Source organism: Dromaius novaehollandiae, chromosome 10 (genome assembly GCF_036370855.1).
Source record: "Dromaius novaehollandiae isolate bDroNov1 chromosome 10, bDroNov1.hap1, whole genome shotgun sequence".
Classification (NCBI taxonomy): Eukaryota; Metazoa; Chordata; class Aves; order Casuariiformes; family Dromaiidae; genus Dromaius; species Dromaius novaehollandiae.
Genome location: NC_088107.1, coordinates 15,150,447 through 15,170,335, shown reverse-complemented (window position 1 = coordinate 15,170,335; position 19,889 = coordinate 15,150,447). Strand labels below are relative to the sequence as shown.

General features: G+C 36.5%; 1 protein-coding gene across 2 annotated transcripts in view; it reads left to right on the top strand.

Moving 5' to 3' along the window:
* Nucleotides 1-19,889, top strand: part of WDR72 (WD repeat domain 72) — a 133,162-nt gene that overhangs the window by 6,388 nt on the left and 106,885 nt on the right. The window contains exons 2-10 of one of the 2 annotated variants that reach the window (XM_026104757.2): nucleotides 3,984-4,145; nucleotides 5,275-5,381; nucleotides 8,411-8,489; nucleotides 11,322-11,496; nucleotides 12,062-12,138; nucleotides 14,047-14,166; nucleotides 16,161-16,306; nucleotides 16,656-16,752; nucleotides 19,732-19,873. In XM_026104757.2, the coding sequence (XP_025960542.2) occupies nucleotides 3,993-4,145; nucleotides 5,275-5,381; nucleotides 8,411-8,489; nucleotides 11,322-11,496; nucleotides 12,062-12,138; nucleotides 14,047-14,166; nucleotides 16,161-16,306; nucleotides 16,656-16,752; nucleotides 19,732-19,873 (1,096 nt within the window). In that variant the 5' untranslated portion in view covers nucleotides 3,984-3,992. Of the gene's footprint in view, nucleotides 1-3,983; nucleotides 4,146-5,274; nucleotides 5,382-8,410; nucleotides 8,490-11,321; nucleotides 11,497-12,061; nucleotides 12,139-14,046; nucleotides 14,167-16,160; nucleotides 16,307-16,655; nucleotides 16,753-19,731; nucleotides 19,874-19,889 lie in introns of those variants that run through there. The other variant, XM_026104758.2, reaches the window with a different exon arrangement.

The window sequence follows — 19,889 nt, the reverse complement described above, 5'->3', positions numbered from 1 at the left end:
AGCAGGACTGAGGAACTTGATTTTAAAGTTGGATTATGGGTTAATACTGTGAATCAGACATGCTTGAGTGGGCAGAGCTGGAGGAGTTTAACATGTGCTGATAAGCTACATGTAGCCCAGATATGCCTTGGGCAATATTTGACTTTGTGGAAACAGATTTTACCTTTTCCAAGGAATAGTCTGATAAATATCTGTTGATAAAATATAAGAAATTTTGCTTTAGGTGCCATCAGCATCACAAAATAGCTTTGATAAAACTAAATACTGTTAGACAAAATGTGAATGTGTGTATGTGTGCACGTGAGTATACAGTATTTCTAGGAAACTTCTTGGAGAAGAATCTTTTACGCAAAGTATCTTGTGCGTCAAAATATCTTGATCCAAAAGAAAAGTTAACTGAGAAGCAATAGGAAAAAGTTATAAAGACTGTGTTAACACCGAAATTCAATACTTTGTTTTCTATTTCTCTCTTACAGTTCAGCCATAGTATAATGGGACAATACAGAATGTTCTTGCAAAATTTCAGTCTAAATGCACTCTCCTGTATAACTAATATCTTTGTAATAGTAGCTGTATACTAATTTGTGACACTCATGGAAATCCAAAACAGAGATATATTTGCAAATAGCAAATTTCAGAGGTTTTCTTGCAGTTCTTAATTTGTTTTGATGTACTTCTGGGTTCTCTATTGTAGTTGTTACTGATCACTTGCTCAGCAGTAGGTCTTCTGCTAAAAGTATTGATCTTGATTCTATATTTCTTTTATAGGAAAATGTAGTTTATGATTTTGTATTGAATGCAGTGCAAACCTCAATTCTGCTGCCTTATGGTATTTTACACTAATAGAGCATTCCTATGACACAAGTGTAAATGACTGTGATATGCAAGAAAACACATTAGAAAGACTTAATGCCTTACATTAAACTAACTTGGCAGCCACCATTCTATCGGGCCTATGAAAATGGCTGGATTTATTTTGCTTTGCTGATACCTAAAAATGTATTTTTAGTTTTGCTAGAACAACTTTCGTCTTAGAGCACTAACTAGAAGGGAAAAGAACTATACTCTTTCCTAGTGGGCATAATACTTCATGTGATGGGAGATAAAAAATAAGTTTTAGAAAAGTCAAATTCTGAAGTTAAAATCCTATGCATGTTCTGGTATATGCTGACAAACAATGAGCTTTAAAATTAATATTATTTAGCCTGGCAAACTTAGTATCATAATCCATTGCTGATCAAGTTTTTCTTCCTCTGCTTTTAACCTTTTGGCTGAGGTTGTGTGCTAAGTCGTCTTACCTTGAAAGATTGCCATACCAGCCTTTTCAGCCCTTTTTCTCAGCAAATGAGCCCTTCATCTCATGTCCTTGTTAGGAAGTAAGACCATCCCTCTAGTTCTGTATCAGTTAAAGCTTTTATTAGCAGTAAGGAAGGTATATCTCTTGTCTGAATCCCTGCTATCTTTTAGCTGCTACTGTGCAGGAGCTAGTACTGGGTTTGTATCCCAGATTAATTAAATGTACAGTGTAAAAAGCTGCTTCTATATACTGTTTCAGCTTTGTGGTCTTAATTATCACAGGAGCTGCTTTTCTTCATGTGACTTTCCAAGGCTCCATCAACTGCTACAGATCATGCCTTGGGTCATTCCTATGTTACTTTCTTTAGCTGGCTGTGAATCTCCAGTGCCATGCGTTTTGTTCTGTTCAGCTGCTGTCTTTTCCTGAGATTTCAGCTTTCAGTCTCTCCCAACTCCACTGTTACAGCACCTGTTACTGGCACCTGTTGCATTTTAAATCTCTAAGTAATTGTTAGGGGCTCTGTTTTCCCCCTTCTCCAGGACAAATAGGAGCCTACCTTATCAGAGGGGTAAATTTTGCCTAGTGGCTGCAAAGTGGCTGCTCTGAAGCCTCTTTCCAATGCTGCTATTGCCCTTTCACTGAAAAATAGGTGGCATACAATATTTTGAAAAGAGCAATTAAGGTGTATTTTTTGTGATTTAAGTGACCCTGGATAATGGTGCATCTAAAGAGATTAAACTGCTTGTTTCTTCTTATTCATCATTAGATCAGAGCACCTACTGTTGCTCAGACATTTTTTTTGTTTGCTTTACTTGAGATGCATATAGACATTTTGACATAACTTTATATTTGAGTCATCTCTCTTACTGACCCCATGCTGGAGCTGGTAGTAGTCAAAATTGCCCTCAGGAAAGCTTAAGACAATTTCAGTTTTCAGAAGAGTCACTTGACAGGCACAAATCAAATTTACCCCCTTACCCCATCCCTGACAACAGTTATGACCAGGCAACAATCTTAGATAGAAATCTGAAAGGGAAGGGAGATAGGAGTGACTTGCAATCTCCCAAAACCTATGTACAGACCTGGAAAAATGAAGGATGGAAGAACCATCATAAGATACAGGTACAAAGAATGCTAGAGGCCGTAGCATATTTGAGGTAAGAATAGTTTGGGAGTTTTGAGCCAGAGCTGACTTATATATGGCAATTGTTTGCATTTGGGCTAAGGTAGACACCAGCAGCTTAGTGCAAGAATCTTGCATGTAAAGACGCTGGTGTTAAAATAAAGATACTAGGTCATTTGTGTTTGTCTTTGGCAATCAGCCATTTCTCCTAAGCTGACCAGGAGGAGGCATAAATGTTGGGTCTATCAGTAGGTCTTCTGAAAAGACTTAACAGCAGATATTTGAAGGGTTTTTTTTTTTTTTTTTAGGACAGTTGAATATTCAAGTACCAAATTATTCAAATGTTCAATTGTTCGAATTGTGTTCAAATAAGATTTTTTTTCATTTTGAAGATGTCAAAGTACTCTAGAACTGCACTAGACACTTCTATGAACATGGGAATTTGAACAGCAGTGTGACAGAAGACTTGGAGGTGATTATGAGATAGCAGTTTTCTCAAAGCATTTGACAGAGGCAAGACAAATAGAATCCAGCTAGCAAGCTGAGGTGGTTTAAAACAAATCAGATTTAAAAACAGAACTGAAATAGAGCTTTTTCCCATGAGGAGAATTTCAGTGTGATTTTTAAGTACTAGTGCTTGCACTGGCACTGTTTGAAATAGTTTCCTGGAAATGCAGTTCATAAGACACTATTGAATTAGTTAATGATCAGTAGTAATTTTGGACAATTCTATTGAATCAGTCTTTCCCAATAGTGATGAAAATATATTATGTGGATAAACCCTTAGAGGAATTCATGAAACTACTGTGAGCAGTAGAACAAGACTGTTCATTATTCCTGTTTTTCAGCTGCAGCTCTGCCCCCTCCTTCCTATGGGATCATATCTCTAGATGTCACTTGGTGGCTGAGGATACAGCACTTTGTCCTGGGCCTTACTGCTCTCCATCTCTTTATCCCCTGACCCCACCACCCGTCTTTGTGTTCCAGCCTGACTGTCTTTCTCTCTTTATCCTCCTAGAAACCACAGTTTGGTTTGGTCTGGGTTGTTATGTGTGGTTTTTTTGTTTTTTACTGACTCCCATCCCCTGTGCTCTAGCAGTTTGCTGCTGAGAATGAGTAGCGCTGCTGGCTGGGAGGAGAAGGGGAAGCATGGTATGCTCCACCACCAACCAAAATAGCAAGAAGCTGGAATGAGATGGGCCCAGCAGAGTTAAGACAAATTATGTTGGACAGGACATAAGGCAGCTATTATGCATATTTCAGTATTGTGATGGTGCTGGTGCCTAGTAATTCTGGTATTGTTTGATAGTGTATAGATTTAATATAGTGGCACTAGGGTAGAATTATAGTGGCCCATCACTGAGTCACTGTAAATTTCAGTTTTGAATGGTAGTATATCTATAAATGTATTAGATACTAGCCTCAACTAGAAAATGTTTCAACACCTGTTCTCAACTTCCCTTTGTGGCAGTATCCTGTCACCACCTTTTCAGATGCCGATTAGATCGTGTCTTTTTATATTTCATGCTACTTAGAATCATCTTGACTTGTTTCTGTTTTCAGGTGTTGACTATGAAGGTATCAATACAGGCTGTGGCAGTGTGGGGGAAAATAGCTCCCTCTCATAGCATCACTGCCATTATGATTACAGATGACCAGCAGACAATTGTTACAGGAAGCCAAGAAGGACAAATATGTCTCTGGGATCTTTCATCAGAATTAAAGGTTTGTGCCTGCTGTATTACAGTCTGCCAAGTAGACAGATTGGAGTTTCATCTTTTATTATTAAGAATGGGATTATCTAGGCTATTGTACTTATATTAAATATTAAAGATAGTGTGGGGGATTTTTGTTACAGGAAACTCATGAAGCAAAATAATAAATGTTAAAATGGTAAGCTTATATAAGCAACTAGTTATTTGCAGATGTCAGAAAATGTTTCATGTATAATCACTGAACTGTGGATTACAGTCTGTGTGTGTTGTGATGGCAGCAAGTACACATGTGCAATTATCATGGTTCCTATCCTGAAAACCCCAGCTTTTTTTTTAAAAAAAAAAAAAAAAAAAAAAGTGTGGCCTGTCATTTCAGAACAAATACCCATTTGGAAAACCAGAGCTCTCTACCGGTTTAACAATGGGAACATTTATAGAAAGCTGGAAAAAGTGAGATGAAATATTGAAAAATAAATTGTTGTTATAGTTAATCTGTGACTTCTTTGGTGTATCATTGGTATTCTTTTGATTCAATTTCATTTTGGTTTTCCTAAAAATGGAACAGAGTCAAAGCAATTTGAACTTTCTATTTTGTGTTCCTAGAGCTTTGGTTCTGTTCTTTGTGGATGTGTCTGTGCCATTTGCATGCCAATATAGCTTGAAACTTTATCTTGCACCTTTATCAGGCTGCTTTTTCCCATAAAGATGCACTGTACATGCAGTGAAGCTCATCAGTCAAAAAAGAATTAAACACACACCACTAAACACATGGTTAAGAGCTTTTCTGTATCAGTTCACTGCTTTTCTGCCACTTTTGTTGCACACAGGTAAACAACAAAGATATTCTGTACATTGTCCATTTTATAACACTTGATGCCCCGTAAATCCTGCAGAAGGAGCAGTGTCAAGACTACGGTGGTTACAAAGACTGCTCTTTTTGCTGCCAATGTGAAGACTGCATAATCCCTGCAGGCACATCTTTGTATGTTCCAGAAACATGGCTGAGGAACATAAGAATATAAAGCAGACTGTCAGTTGCTTATAATCACATCTGCAAGTAGTAGTCTCTAGCTTTTAGATATCAATAATTTATACAGAAAATGCTATTTTTAAGATAAACAATTTTATTATTCTCCTAGATTTCATCTAAAGAAATTCTGTTTGGCCATACTGCTTCTGTAACTTGTTTGGCAAAAGCAAGAGACTTTGAGAAACAGCCATATGTAGTAAGTGCTGCTGAAAATGGGTAGGTAACTGAATATTTGATTATTCATTTCTTGAATCATAAAATATATGGCAGGTTTAGATCAGATTCTACATTTGGTAGTAAGTTTTTAATCCACTTCCTCCATGATGTGAAAAGGATAGCGGTTCCTTAGGATAATGACTATTGCTCATGCACAAGAGGCCAACTGAGAGTTCATCTCTTGGACAGCAGAAGGGTGTGGCAGATTCAGATATGCGTGTGGTCGTCAGGAGAATGAATTGTTCAGAGAGTCAGGCCCTGTTCAAATGGAGGTATATTCAGACAGGTTATAGGAAGGAATTGGCAGATTTAGAAGCATTTTAACATCATGATGCTTTTTTTCCTGTTCCTTCCTGAAGTCAGTTTGGAGAACTGAGTCAGTAAAGGAGGTCAACATATCCAGGTTATGCTTGTTCAGTGATCAGATCCGGAAGCAAACAGGCTCCTCAAATGTGGATGTAAAAATGTTGCCTATCTTTGTTTATATCCAGCTTACCATTTTGGAGTATGTCCTTCTGGGAGCTCCCAATCTTGCAGCCTTTCTCTGATATGTTTGTTGTGACTTGGCCCATCGGTTGAGTCAAACTCATTTTGCAGTCCTGGTAGGCTTGTGCTTAAGAACTTCTCTCTTAATATTTGATAATCCTTTTGGCTGTGATCTGAGACATTGTTCATGATTTCAGCCATTGAAAGCAATTAGGGCTAGCTTCTTAGTTCCTTAGAGCTTTTCCTAAACACCTTTGCTTTGCTTCTGGTATTACCCTCTCACTCATCTTGTGTTCACCTTTTCCACTTAACAGGACAGCTCTGTTAAAGCCTGTTACCATGAAGAGCTCCTGTCCTTTTCCTTTCTTCAGGCTACACCTTCCAGACCCTTAAGGCTTTTACTTTCTCACTGTGAAGCTTGTTTATCCTCCTTTCCAACCAGCCCCAGCTGTTAGGATCTCTGTCTCATTCTCTCACTCCATCATGACTATACAAGGGGAAAACTGAACAAACTGGTTCAGGCTTAATCTTCAAAGGTTAGGCTGCCCCACTGAATAGTTACAGGAGTGGTAGTGGTAAACAATTTTGATTATGTGCAGAAAGGAAGGTGAGAAGCCCATGGAATTAGTTTTTGAATTGACCTCTTAAAATTCCACCCAGGAATCAGAGGCAAAACTGCTTTTTATCTTAATTCTGAAGTTCTGTACTGTTTCCACATCATATGGGGAGAAAAGATACTGTGTTTCCAAAATGCTGAGACAAAAAGCATTAAGAAGGAGTATTTTTGCTGTAGGTATATCATACAGAGATGTTCACATTCTGAAGGTTCTACCACTGAACAAACTGCTAAGTTTGGGATGCGTATGGGTAGGAATGCATAGTCTCCTGGCCCCTTTTAATGTTCACTTTTACCAAATAGCTACTGACTTACCTGTATTAAGGGCAAAGCATCCATCACTGATCTTTGGAAGGTTGCAACATGAAGCTGAGGTAACTACAAATAAGATGCCTCATCTTCAGGAAATGCAGGATTTGTTGAACTGTGTTTTCTGGCCTGTGAATCATTTACTTCTCTGCCATTTTCAAGCTTCCATCATCTTGCACTGAGGGTTGAGGAAATTGTATGGAAGAAGATGCGTTCCCCCATCCTACTTCAGAATCTCTTGAGTCTTTGTATAACTGATTTATCCCAGAAGGATGAGTATTTGACAGTATTTTTGTACTTTTTTATATGGAAATCTTGAAATTGTTTTATAATGATTAAAGAGCTTCCGCTGGTATACCATGTGTGTTTATATAGCATGTGTTGTAGGACAGGTTTATCAACATGTAACTTTCATGTTGTTTCACTTTCTCCTTGTTGGTGCAACCAGAGTGAATACTACAGTTCCAGTACAGCATGCAGAAAGTGTTTATATTGTCTCATCTGTGCATGTTTGCATGTATATCACAGTAATGTAGCTGAAGCAGTAGGGTTGATTGTCATATACTCGGATATAAACAAAGAAATTCAATGCCTTTAAACAAAAAGCACAAAAGTCTACTTCGTAGACTTCTGATCTACAAACGAAACTCTGTATACTATAGATGTATAGATTTGATTGCTTCTGCTCACCTGAAAAATACAAAGTCATCTTTTTAGATTATCATAAAATATAAAAGTAAGTACATAGATTAAAATGTAAATCATTAAATAGCATTTCTGACATATTAAAACATTTTTTCTCCAGTGTGTTTAAGTTCTCTTCCAGAAATACCTTAGAATATAGTATCTGAAAAAATCATGAAATGATCTTTTCAACTGTGAAAACAGTTGCTGTTTAAACTTTGTTTTTAAGATTTTAACATTCAGTGCTGAGCTATGACAACATACCTCATGCAACTCCATTTATGACTGTTAACTTGATTGTGTTTCTACTAAACTCTGCCTGGTATGTTGAATATTCTTTAGATGAGGAAGACTGGCTAATGAGTTTTTTTCTCAAGTATTAACCTTAAAGGCAATAAAGTGCAGCTAAAATGCTGTGTAAACATGCATGTGATATAGACAAGTGGTGTATCGATAACAGACTTCACAAACAGCCTCATGATGGCACTGTTTCTTCTTGACAGAAGGTGATAGTTCATATCAGGAACTATGATGCAGCAGAAGATGCATTATGTCTTTCAAAATGTGTGGTTTAAGTTCAGTGAAATGAATCATTTTCAGGAGGATGTAGTTCCAATAAATGATAGTTATAGTGACACATTGACAAGCCATAATGGCAGTATACCTACAATTTGTTGTAGACCAGAGTTGGCCTTAAAGTCAGGTTTGCTGCAAGGCAACAGGGTGTAATTACCAAAACAAAAAGAAACAGATACTGTATGTCATCCCCTGCTAATGACCACAACATTTTCTTACCCAGTAATCTGTAACAAAAAGCCACATAAACGATCAGACTGCACTTAAGTACAGCACTAAAGAAAAACTTGGTGGCGCAAAATTATTCCAGCCAATTGAGTGGAAATGACAGAGAATAATATGAAGTTATCTTTGGCAGGGAGATGTGTGTTTGGAATGTTGCTAGTGGACAGTCCGTTGAGAACGCAAAGCTTCCTTATAGGCATACAGCAATCTGTGTAAGTATAGCAACTTTTCATGAAATATCTCTGTTCATTGCAAGGACAGTTTTGCTTTATTACCATGATATTTTTCAGAAACATATGGTTTTAAATGTATAGCTCATAACATACTTCATAGGAGAAAAAAACTTGTTGCAATATAAGTAGTTTTATATCTGTTTTTTTTTCCTTTTTCACTTCCTCTTAAGAAACGAACTAGAACTTCTGTATTCGTCTGTACTCTCTAATTGAGTCAAACTAATCCTTTTTAAGCTGCAAATGTCTGGAATGTAATACCACTTCATTTGCATCAGGTAGTAGTAGAAATTGAAACTGTCTTGTAATTTTCACTGTTGTCCTGTGTTAAAATTACATGGAAATTAAGTTTAAAGTTGGCTTTTTAGTGATGTATAGTAGGCATATAAGCCATCCAGACAAATATTTTGTAAGGCAATTTAATAAATATCTTATTTTTAAACATACTTGAAAGATTTTGGTTGCCTAACTGCTAACTTCTAGAAGACTGCTGTCCCCTTTTCAAAAATACATTCATTCATTGCAAAAATCCATGGCAGATCACTTATTTTCAGAGCCTAAATTGCTTTAAATCTTTCTTCAGATACTTTCAAGTGTCTGCTTTGAACTGTATCCAGATACACTCTAAGTAGATTTTAGTGTGAGTGTATGTGTGAAATGTGTGTATATGATTTAGGAGCCCAGCATGTGTGGATCTTATTCAGAGACATGGATTATTTCTGGATATATTTGTAGAAGAACAGCTCTGGGCTCCCAGGTTAATTAAAATGCTGTTTTTCTTGAGAGAGGAAGTCTAGATGAAATTAAGCCTCCAAGCAATGGACATTTGAGACCACTTAGAACTCTCTTGTGACTTTTAAACTGTGGACAAATTCAGAATTCAAATATTTCAAAGCTTCCAGAAGTAATAAGGTTTTTCATGACACTGTTTTAGGTGACATGTTTAATTCAAACATGGTTGTTAATGATAGGTAGAGAGAGAAATTAAGTTACCAAATAAAAATTATAGAGGAATTACTTCTTAACAATCCATGTTAATATACATATATGTTTTAATGTAACAGAGACCCAGTATGAGCTGTTCTATGTATTGCTTAATTAGATTTTTATAGTTAGTTATGAAGAAGTTCTACAGACAAATAGAAACAGATCTGGCCTAGGTGACTGTGTGATAATCTTTGTGCATTTTTGTGGACATCAGAGGTGGAGTCTTAATTCTTTAACTGTTCAAGCAGGAGAAGCAAATACTTCTAGTAAAGGGTGCTAGCCCTCCTTTATTAGGAGTTGAAGGCCAAGTCTAGTTTTGGATAGATAATGGTTCTTGATCTATAACTGTAATGCGATGGTTAAAGGAAAATATGAGCATCGAAAGAGCAAAACTTAAGAAAGCAACAGATGTGCTTAGGACAAGAAACTATTCTTAAAATACAAGCTTCAGACTTTTGTGATAAGGGTCTTCTGGTCAAGCAGGGCATACTGCTTGTGGCAGAATAGTATCTGAGAGTATCATTTTCTACAGAACGTTATTGTTTTGGAGGTTTAGCGCATGTGGATTTTGATAGTATAACCATTTAAAAAATGTTGCTTAATTTCTAATTAACAACTCACAAATCTGGTTTGGTAGGTTCCTTCCATTCAGCATATATGATTCAGCTATAAATGGCAGATGTCAGGCAGTGCAAACTGAATGCTTGCCATTTGAAATGAAGTTTAACCCTAGGATCAAAAGGCCTTTTAATCTTTTGTGGTTTAGCAATTGTGGGATCTCCTCCTCTTAGAGGACTGACTGTCCAAATCTTCTAGTTCAAGTTGAAGATTAACAGTAACTACAAATGGTTCCTGTATCTGATCCTGATCATTCACAGCATTTGTGGGGACACTTACCTTTTTCCAGATCATTCTTATGCATCTTCTCATTTTCAGACTTCAATTACCTAACTGTGGTAGACTGAGAACAATTATCTAACTAAAACTAAAAGTAGAGAGTTTGCAGTAATTGAGAGGCATAATTTTGTAGGGCTATCTGATATTTTCCCTTGACTAAATGATCATTCTCCTAAGGATGCTCTTTATTTATAAATTCTACCTGAAGCAGCTGCTTGCACATTTAAAGTGGTTACTTGTACAATTACAGACAAATATTACCCAAAATCCAAATGTTCCAATTTTTACATGCAAGAACACTTACCAGAAAAAGTGTTAAACCACTCCACACCTAGTAATCATCTCTATTCTTAAGTACTTTGCTATGTGTCTGGGTTTCCTTTCTTTATGTGGTTGTTGAGAAAGAATGAATCTTCTGAATACTAGGACGTTTGGTTTCATACTAAAAACTAGCTCATGAAGTAAAATCCCTCCTGGAAAATTCATAATGAATTACCTTAAGTTCCGTGCGCCGCGCCCCCCCCCCCCCCCCCCATTTACATATCTCTTCGGAACTGTGGTAGTATCAAATGCTTGGAAAGAGAAGAGGTCTTTCAGAGAAACAAGTTCCAGATTGTTTAGTAATTTAAAATGAAAGCTAACCCCTTGATCACTTCCAAAAAGGCTAATAGCTAGCCAGAGCAGATGATGCTCTTAGTATGAAGCAGCTCTAAGCTATATGCCTGTGTTAAATTGTTATAAATGTATGTGGAGCATGTATTATTAGCAAAATTATATACAAGTATTCTCACATATGCAATTTCATATAGGTTTTAGTAATGTTACTAGTGTTAATACCATTCAAAGTGCGATATGCTGCAAGGTGAAAAATAACATGCATGCACATTTTTGTAGTTCTGTATGCTGACTATCTTCTTTCCACTTGTACAGTATTACCATTGCTCATTCCGAATGACAGGTGACGGCTGGCTTCTTTGTTGTGGAGAATATCAAGATGTTCTTATTATTGATGCTAAGACTTTGAGTGTTCTTCACACTTTAACATCTTCTCAGTCTTCTGATTGGATCAGTTGTATGTGTATTGTTCACTCTGCAAGAATTCAAGGTATAAATTGTGCATATATTCATGTAGGCCAATCAGTTAAGACATGTAATAAAATATTTCCTTATAGATAGTGTAGTCCTACTGGACTTAGAAATATTCATGATTTACAGAGTTGTTAAATACCGGATATAAATATTTCCGTGTCAGTGCCTGAGGATGTGTTTATATCTTTAATGTTAGTCAGGTTTCACTTCAATATGTTAAAAGAAAAATACGAGCAGCTCCTACACTGGTTGTAAGCAGTTCAGTGCTTGGATACGAGTACAAAATAATCTTGTTTGTAATGCCAGGGAAATTGTGTGTGAAATCGCTATTTTTTATAGTATTCTAGTCAAATGTAGACAATTAGATGAAATACAGCTACTCAGAATTTGCTGACATATTTTGTATTCCTATATACAAAATCTTCTGCGTAAACTTAATATTTCATCTAAACAGTGCTCTGCAGAATCCATCAATTTTAGTGCCGCACAGAACAGTGTCTATGCGAAGATTGTGTTTTGGCTGTAGGCACAGTGTCTCAGCTTGGTTTCAAATTGACTGTCTCTCTGTTACCTTTTCGCAGAAGACTCATTGGTTGCAGTGTCTATAGCTGGAGAGCTTAAAGTATGGGACCTATCTTCATCATTGGGCAGTATACAGGTAAGTTTGCATGAGGTGTGGAACAGCTGTTAGAACAATAATGTGAAGTATAGGACATGGTGATGTTATCAAGTACACTGGAGCAGAATATGAATGATTGAGAATCTTCTGAATATGTATTACACAGACTTGGTTAATTCTGTGTATGTCCTCGCTGAAGAAGCTAGAGTCCTTGCTAAGCTTCCACAAAACTCTGAAAATGCACCCTGATAGCACCCTACTGAAAATTAATTGGGCCATTGCACAGCTTTTGCCTTGATAACTGCAGTGTCTTTCATCCAAATTTCATACCTCCCATGTTCCATGATGCTGAAGTTAGAATGGTTTCCTATGGCCCTGACCGTGTCACTCATTCTTTGAACCTCTTCAGTTCCTTTCTTTAAACTTAAAGCTCCTTAAAAGTCGACCTTTGTACTCCCTCTTGATCCTTGTTTCTGTCTTCAAAACAGTCTTTTAGACTTTGCCTCCCATTGTCTGCCTTTCACAATGCTATCTTCATTCAGAAAAGCTGCTTGCGCTGTCAAGTATGCTATTTTTCCATCTTCAAGCCCACGTATTCTGTGTAACTTTTCTGTGTTAATATTCTCAGCAGCCATCTGTAGATGTATACGAGTGCTAGAATTGGAATACATTTTGTGCTTGAATTAGACTTTAAGAGCTGGATTCACAAAGGGACTTTGGTATTACAGTTGAGCACTGTGAATTATCATCAGAAATGGCAAAATGTCAGCAATGTTCTTCTCTAGAACATCCATAATACATAACTGCCTTATTAAACAAACTGCGGAGCACATCATAGCAGTATTTGTTAATTGATAGGATCAGGCCCCTCAGGAGGTACTGTCAAGTTTGATGCCTTATGAGTGTTCACATGTATTTTTGGCTGATTTGCCATGTTCTGGGGACTTTTTTTTAGCATTCCTAGGAGGTGAAAAAATAAAAGTACTATTATACTATTGATATTCTGGGAACCGTAGCAACTGATTACAAACAGACATAGCAGAAGCATGTGCTATCCCTTTATTGCTTGGGGTATTCTTTTCTGAGGGGAGGACTGCGCAGTTGGTGATAATCTGATTGCTTCATATGGTTAGGGACCAGTATTTTAATTTTGTATTTAATTGGAATTAATTGAATTTACAAGGTTGGGTGAGAGGATGGCATGGAAATTCTGTTTGCACTTTTAACCTAACAGCCAGGATTCTGTGACCAATGTAGCCATTCTTTGAGATGTTTTGATACTGGAGGTATCTTTCAGAACAGAAAATGTCAGCTTTCAGTGGTGAAGTCAATAATAAAAATAATTCCAATATAATAATTTTGAGCAGGACAGACTTGATATGTCTTTGATATTCACACAAAAAGGGAAAAAATAGATATATATTTAACAATCTGTACATGCAGAAATGAAAGGTTAAGAAAATGGATTTATTTCCCACTACTCTTAGAGATACTATGTTTAGAGCAAGATCATATGAGACAGCATGCGTCTCGGACAGTGTCATGGTTGCTATGAGGACAGAGCGGGAAAGCAGAATGTTCATTAGCCATTTTGAATCTGATACTGGCAGCCTATAGACTGTTGTAGCTCTTTTTGCTTAGACTGAAGAATGTTTAGTGGATGTGCGTAGTAGTAGATGCTATCCATGACCTGCCTCCAGTTGTTCTCCACATTTCGTTATCACTTCAAGTGAGATCAAGAATCAGAGGCATGCTGAATGTCCTCTGTCTATACAGTACTTGCAGATCTGACTGTTTTCCTATCTCACTTTTAATAAAATACATGTTGCTTTGCATTTTGAAAAAAGTATGCTAACCAAATGATTTTCAATGGTGTGTTTCTCTCCTAAAATTAAAAGCTCAGATTTCTAGAATGAATCACATGTTTCTTTTCTCTGTGCTGTAAAGGAGAGACAGAGTGTGTGTGAGAAGGAATCCAAATCTCTGGACTGTATAAACTGCCAAGCAATACGGTTTTGCACTTACACAGAAAGGCTTCTTCTAGTTGTGTCCTCCATGTGCTGGCAGGTATATCACTGAACATTGCACTTGTTTAATTTTGTAAATAATTTGATAACACTTGAAAAAGCTGATGTGATTGATTCTTACATGTAAATACCTGTTTTTCTCCTTAATTTAAAAGAAACAGCACTCAACTAATTATCAGTGATAACTGCTCTGTGTCTTCACTGGTTACCTTAATTGTCTGACTGAGATGAAGTGTTTTGGTTTTTTTTTTTCCCCTCAATGTATTTCTGCTTTAAAAGAATTTGACATGAAGTTGGTTGAAAAGGGAAATATTTTAATTATTACTCAATTTTATAGTACCAAGGGCCTTATAGCCCTCTCTGCATTGCACTGGAAAAGGAAACGAACATGCACAAAAACTGTCCAAGTATGACAAAGGTGATCACCATCTGAGCCCTCTATAATGAGGGGCCTTTGTTCCATCAAGGCCAAAAGCCTGGGTTCTGCTAATAGAAGTCAGCAAAGCCAAAGAGCCTGGATGTTGTCACTTTTTCCTCGTAGCTCTAAGAAAACAAATGCACTGTGTAATTGCTGAAACTGTTTTAAGTTGTTAAGAGGTTTGGGGTTGGGGAATTTGTTTTTAGTTCTTAAGCTGAATGTAGTTGTAACAGTTCTGTATTTCTTTTTCCCAGTGCTCTGCCATTCTACTAAGATAATCTTGAGCTATTAGTGCAACATAGGGACCTGATCCAAAGGCCACTGCTGTTGAATGAAATACTTGCATAGGTCCAAGTCAACTTTGAGTAATGCCTAGTAGGGTATCCTTGACATAGGGTATCCTATTACGCTACTTGAATGCTTCCATACAGATTTTTTATAAACAAAATCCATGTACAGAATGTATATATTTTTCACAGAAAACCTGCGTAACATGTTTTCTATTAACTTCTGTAATATTTTCCTCAAAAGATGCCCATTTTTGTAATGCTCCACTATGCATTTGAGCAGTTATATTTTACTGGTCAAAGTAGTGGCATAGATACATAAATTGCTCTGGATTTTCAATATTTATGTTTTAATGAGTATGCAGAACTGAAGATCATCGTTATCTGTTCTGTTTTTTCTCCTAAATTAGAAGGATATGTGAGATGTACCATGGGGGGAGAGATTTACATGTGTGTTTAGAGTAGATACGTAACCCCCTACTATAATGAAAATATAGAGCAAATTAGTTCTATATTCTGTCTGAAAAATCCATAGGAATTCTTTCTGAAATCTATTTCTTCACACTATTGGAATAGATTATACAATGTGGCTATGAATTCACTCTCTCTCCATGAGGCCACTAGGAATATGGATATGCAGACCATATTCTAGGTTGCTCTAGTCATATATCCCATTTCAGTTTAAAAAGAGGTCCCATGAAACAAAAAATTCCAATGATTTTTTTATAGACCCTAGAAGTGGAAGAGCTAGAAGCATTCTTGCAAGCAAATGGAGTTATGTATTTTTGTTTGCTTTTAATTCATTTAATTTGTGAAGAAGAAAAAGAATCTGTTCCATCCCCCCAAAGACAAAACAGAAGAATCTGCTTTGCCAAGAGATATATGCTGTGATTATGCCAGTAGCTTGTTATCTTTTAAAGAGTACTTAATACGAACAGAATCATTTTAAACTGCTCTCAAGAAGTCTTCAGTGTCACACTTATGCTAAATTTATTGTTGAACTACACGCAAAAAATGAATTTTGTCCAGTAAATGTTAATAATGAATGCAAAGCAAAACAAAGTAAATCCTTTATCTCATTGAAAATCCCCTAATATAGCTACTTATTTTTTTTTATTGGCAGTTTCTTTATCTTAGAAGTATATGGTTTGATTCTGTGTTTATAGTAGTTTGGTGGTACAAGAATATTTTTGACTTTAAAAGAGGTCATCAAACTACCAAGAGTCAAGCTAATGTTCTGTTTATTGATCCTTTGCTGCTAAAACTGTTTGAATTAAAATTAATGTGTCAATACTGTTTTGGATTTTTTCACCATTTCTCTGAGCTTAGGTCTACGATTATTGTGACTTTTCTTTGCTGTGTACTGAGTTCTGCAAAAGTGGTCAGTGCTTTGCTGGTGGTGAAGTACTAGCAGCTTACAGGCTTATCATCTGGACAGAAGATGGTCACAGTTACATCTACCAGCTGCTGAACAGGTGGGCTCAGATGGGAAATTCACATAAAAAGTTCAGGTACAAGATGAACTTTGGGAGGTTTATTATGGAAAATCTCTGCATGTTGCAAATGATCAAAAACCAGAACAAAAACACTTTGGCACTCAAAGATTTACCCTGAGTTTGACAGCTCTCAGTCTTTGTTTGACACAGCGGGGGACACAGGAATAAGATTAGCCATGTAGAACTTGGGCAGCTGGTGCTGTGATTTCAAAAAGAAGTCACTTGTAATTACTTACTCAGTAACTTTTAACTGAACTTGTGAATCTTGGACGTTGCCGTTCTGCTTTTTTAAGAAGATGAATTTCTAAAGCTTTTTTTTATTATGCAGTGGGCTTTCTAAAAGCATATATCCTGCTGATGGAAAAGTGCTGAAAGAAACTGTTTATCCTCATTTACTCTGCTCTACTGGTGTGAAAGAAAATAAGGTAATATCAGAAAAGTTTAAAGTGAGCTTCAAAAGCTACTTCCTGTTTTGTTTGTAATTTACCAGAATGATCCACAGAAAACTGTTTAAAACAGATTTAATCATTAATATGATGAATAAGGCTTATTCTTCTATTTTAAAGTTTTTACTTGGGGATGTTCCTAGTGTATTTTGCCTTAAATTCTGACATTACTTAAATTTTCTGCCAGAAAAGAAGAAACAATATGTTCAGCTGTGGATTGTTGCAGTGATTTTGTTGTTGTTTTTCTAGTCTTGGGGGGAAAAAAAGGCAGAGCTTATTTTAAGTTAAAGGTGGTCTAGAATAGTTTTAAAGCCTTTATTTTCAAATCTGTAAAAAGACAAAATTTATGCAAGTTACTTAATTTTTGTTCTGTTGGAAAATGTATGCCTGTTTCATCAGACCTATGTGAATAGGCTCAGATGCCCATGTGCATTAATGTTTGAACCTGAAAGATCTTTTACTTGTAAAATGCATCCATTCTAACTCTGGATTTTAATCTGTGACACTTTATCCAGAATACTGCTGTTGTGAGCCTTCAGAGGCATACTCACATGCCTAACTTTCTCACGTTGTGAGCAGACTGGCAGTGTTCACAGGGCATAAAAATATCAAAACTATTGCCTGCGCCTTGAAAGAGCTTCTATTTTTAAGAAAAAAAAAAAGGAAGCTGGAAAAGTAGATGGTAAAGTACTTAGTACTTCTGGTTAAGAATTCATGTTTAGGAAGACATGTCACACATTTCAAATTTAGTTACTGACTAGACAAAAAGTGGGTCAAGTAGACTCATCTGTGTTGGAAAGCCTGCATCTGAATGACTTTTTAATCTTGACTAGTGCTTTGTGTGACCACAGAGGTGGATGAGGAAAAACAGCTGATTAAAAATGGATTAAAATTAGAAAGCAGATAATCAACTGTAGCAGGGGGTTCTTACTTTGGTAAAAATCCAACTGCAACAAATTAAGTGCAGCTGAGATTTTATCACTGCGTAGCATCAAAAACTAGAGCCAAGGCTGTGAATCTTATTACTGACACTGTTTTTATGAAATAGCAATTGTTAGAAGACATGGAGTTCAATCCTGCCTGTAACTAAATTAGTTTTTGATGTGTATTACATGAGAACTTAAGTCATTAAGCTGTTTCTGAAGATAAGCAAGAGGGCCATAATTTTGATTGTTTGACCAGAAACGTTATCAAATGTGTAGATGACTTTGAGATTTTTATTGCTTTTTACCTTTTTGTTGGCAAGTATAGGCTTTTATAAAACATTTTTGCTGCATATTCTTCCTAAGCCTGACAGATTTTAATTTTCAGTTGAAGGGCAATAGAGCAAGCCATTCAGTTTTTCCCCCTAAACATGTGCAATCTAAAATCAGATAGGATAACTGCCGAAGGCTGCCAAAAGGTCAGACATGAAGGAAAAGAAATGGCCAAAATGCATGGCCTAACAAATAACTGGGCTACGCTGGTGGTAGGAACCTAGTAGATAATTTTTTCCCAAAAATGTATGCATTTTTTAATGTCTCTGACACTCCTACAATTTACACTTAAATATTTACCTTCCTGCCTGATTCATTTTTTGATAGCAGTTTAGTGTGACACAACAAAACTGCCTGTGTGACAGTATTTTGATTGAAGCCACATTACAGTACAGTTGCTTATTGTGTAATTCACTGACAAATTTCAGTGTTGTAAATGAAATATCCATCAGAGGAATGTTATTAAAATACCTTAAAGGTACAAATAGATTTAAGCCATGTCTACATTATCAAGTAGTAAAGTTGTGTACAGCAGATCAGTTTGTGCTGATGACCTTTCATGCACACTCTCCATGCCAGAGGGTGGTGGGATTTTTGTTTTTTTTCCTTCAGGCTAGTTGTTGTCTGGTCTTTGCCCATTTGTGCCTGGAATGCAGTAGATGTGTTCCTGGAGACATCTTCCAATTTAGTTTCATCCAAAACGATTTGTTCTCTAAGAGAGTTCAACAATGCAAACCAAAGCATTCACTTCCAAAGTACGCTCCTGATTCTGAAGTAAAACATGCTAATGTAGACCTACCCAGATGTTTGTAATTTTCTTGACTTTCAAGAGTGGGTAGTCCTTTAGTTTCGAGCCACTGAAAGTTTCCAGTTAGGCACATTTCATGTTTTCAGCAGTTTGACGTTTGGGAATGAAGCTTACGTAACCACCAAACAATGTTGCTGGCAAGTCATCTGTAGATTATCATACAGAGTTTGGGTGCTACTTGCATGTGATATAGAATTTACCTGTGTTATACCTACAGGCAAAGAAAACTTCCAGATTTCTAGTCCTCATGGGAGGATACAAATGTAGCTTTTTTTTATGTGAGAGAAATACACTGCTATAAGCTTTAGCAGTGAGTGAATGAAACTAGGTAGATGTCAGTAATAAGTCTGTTTATCAATGATACTATACCTCTGCAGTCTCAAACTCTTTGCAGATAAGTGAATGGTGATACTATAGATTACCTATCCATGTAAAAACCTATTCCTTACCTTTTATTAGTTGTAGTAATTTAAACTACCATGAATGAAGCTTTATTGAATTTGTTTTGATGTGAAGGTTATCAAAGCTATATTTCACTGGAATTTTTCACTCTTATTTTGGTGCTCATCCTGCTGTTTTCTGTAAGCTGCTGATACTACTGATAAATTCTCCTTATAGAGACAGTAAACCCCAGGAGCGTGCTCATTCCAGTTTTCTGTTTGGGATGTAGATTGAACCAAGGATACTAGTAAAGCAGAGCTGATCTTTGAGGGATTTGCACCAGCAGAGTAGACCTGGGCTGAGCAGAGCTTAGCCACAGCTGAGGATTCAACTGTTATTTGTCTTGCATTTCTACAGCTTTTGATGTCAAAATCTTCTTCTTGCCATTAAGAATTAAACTATTTTGTCAGGTTTTTTGTATCAAAATACTAATTAACTGTTATTTTTTGGCAGAGTTTCCCATTTGTTATGGGCTTTATGAATGAAAGGAAAGAGCCTTTCTATAAGGTTCTTTTTTCTGGTGAAGCTTCAGGAAGAATCACTCTGTGGCATGTTCCTGATGTCCCTGTTTCAACATTTGATGGTTCACCAAAAGGTTTGGCAATTTTGTA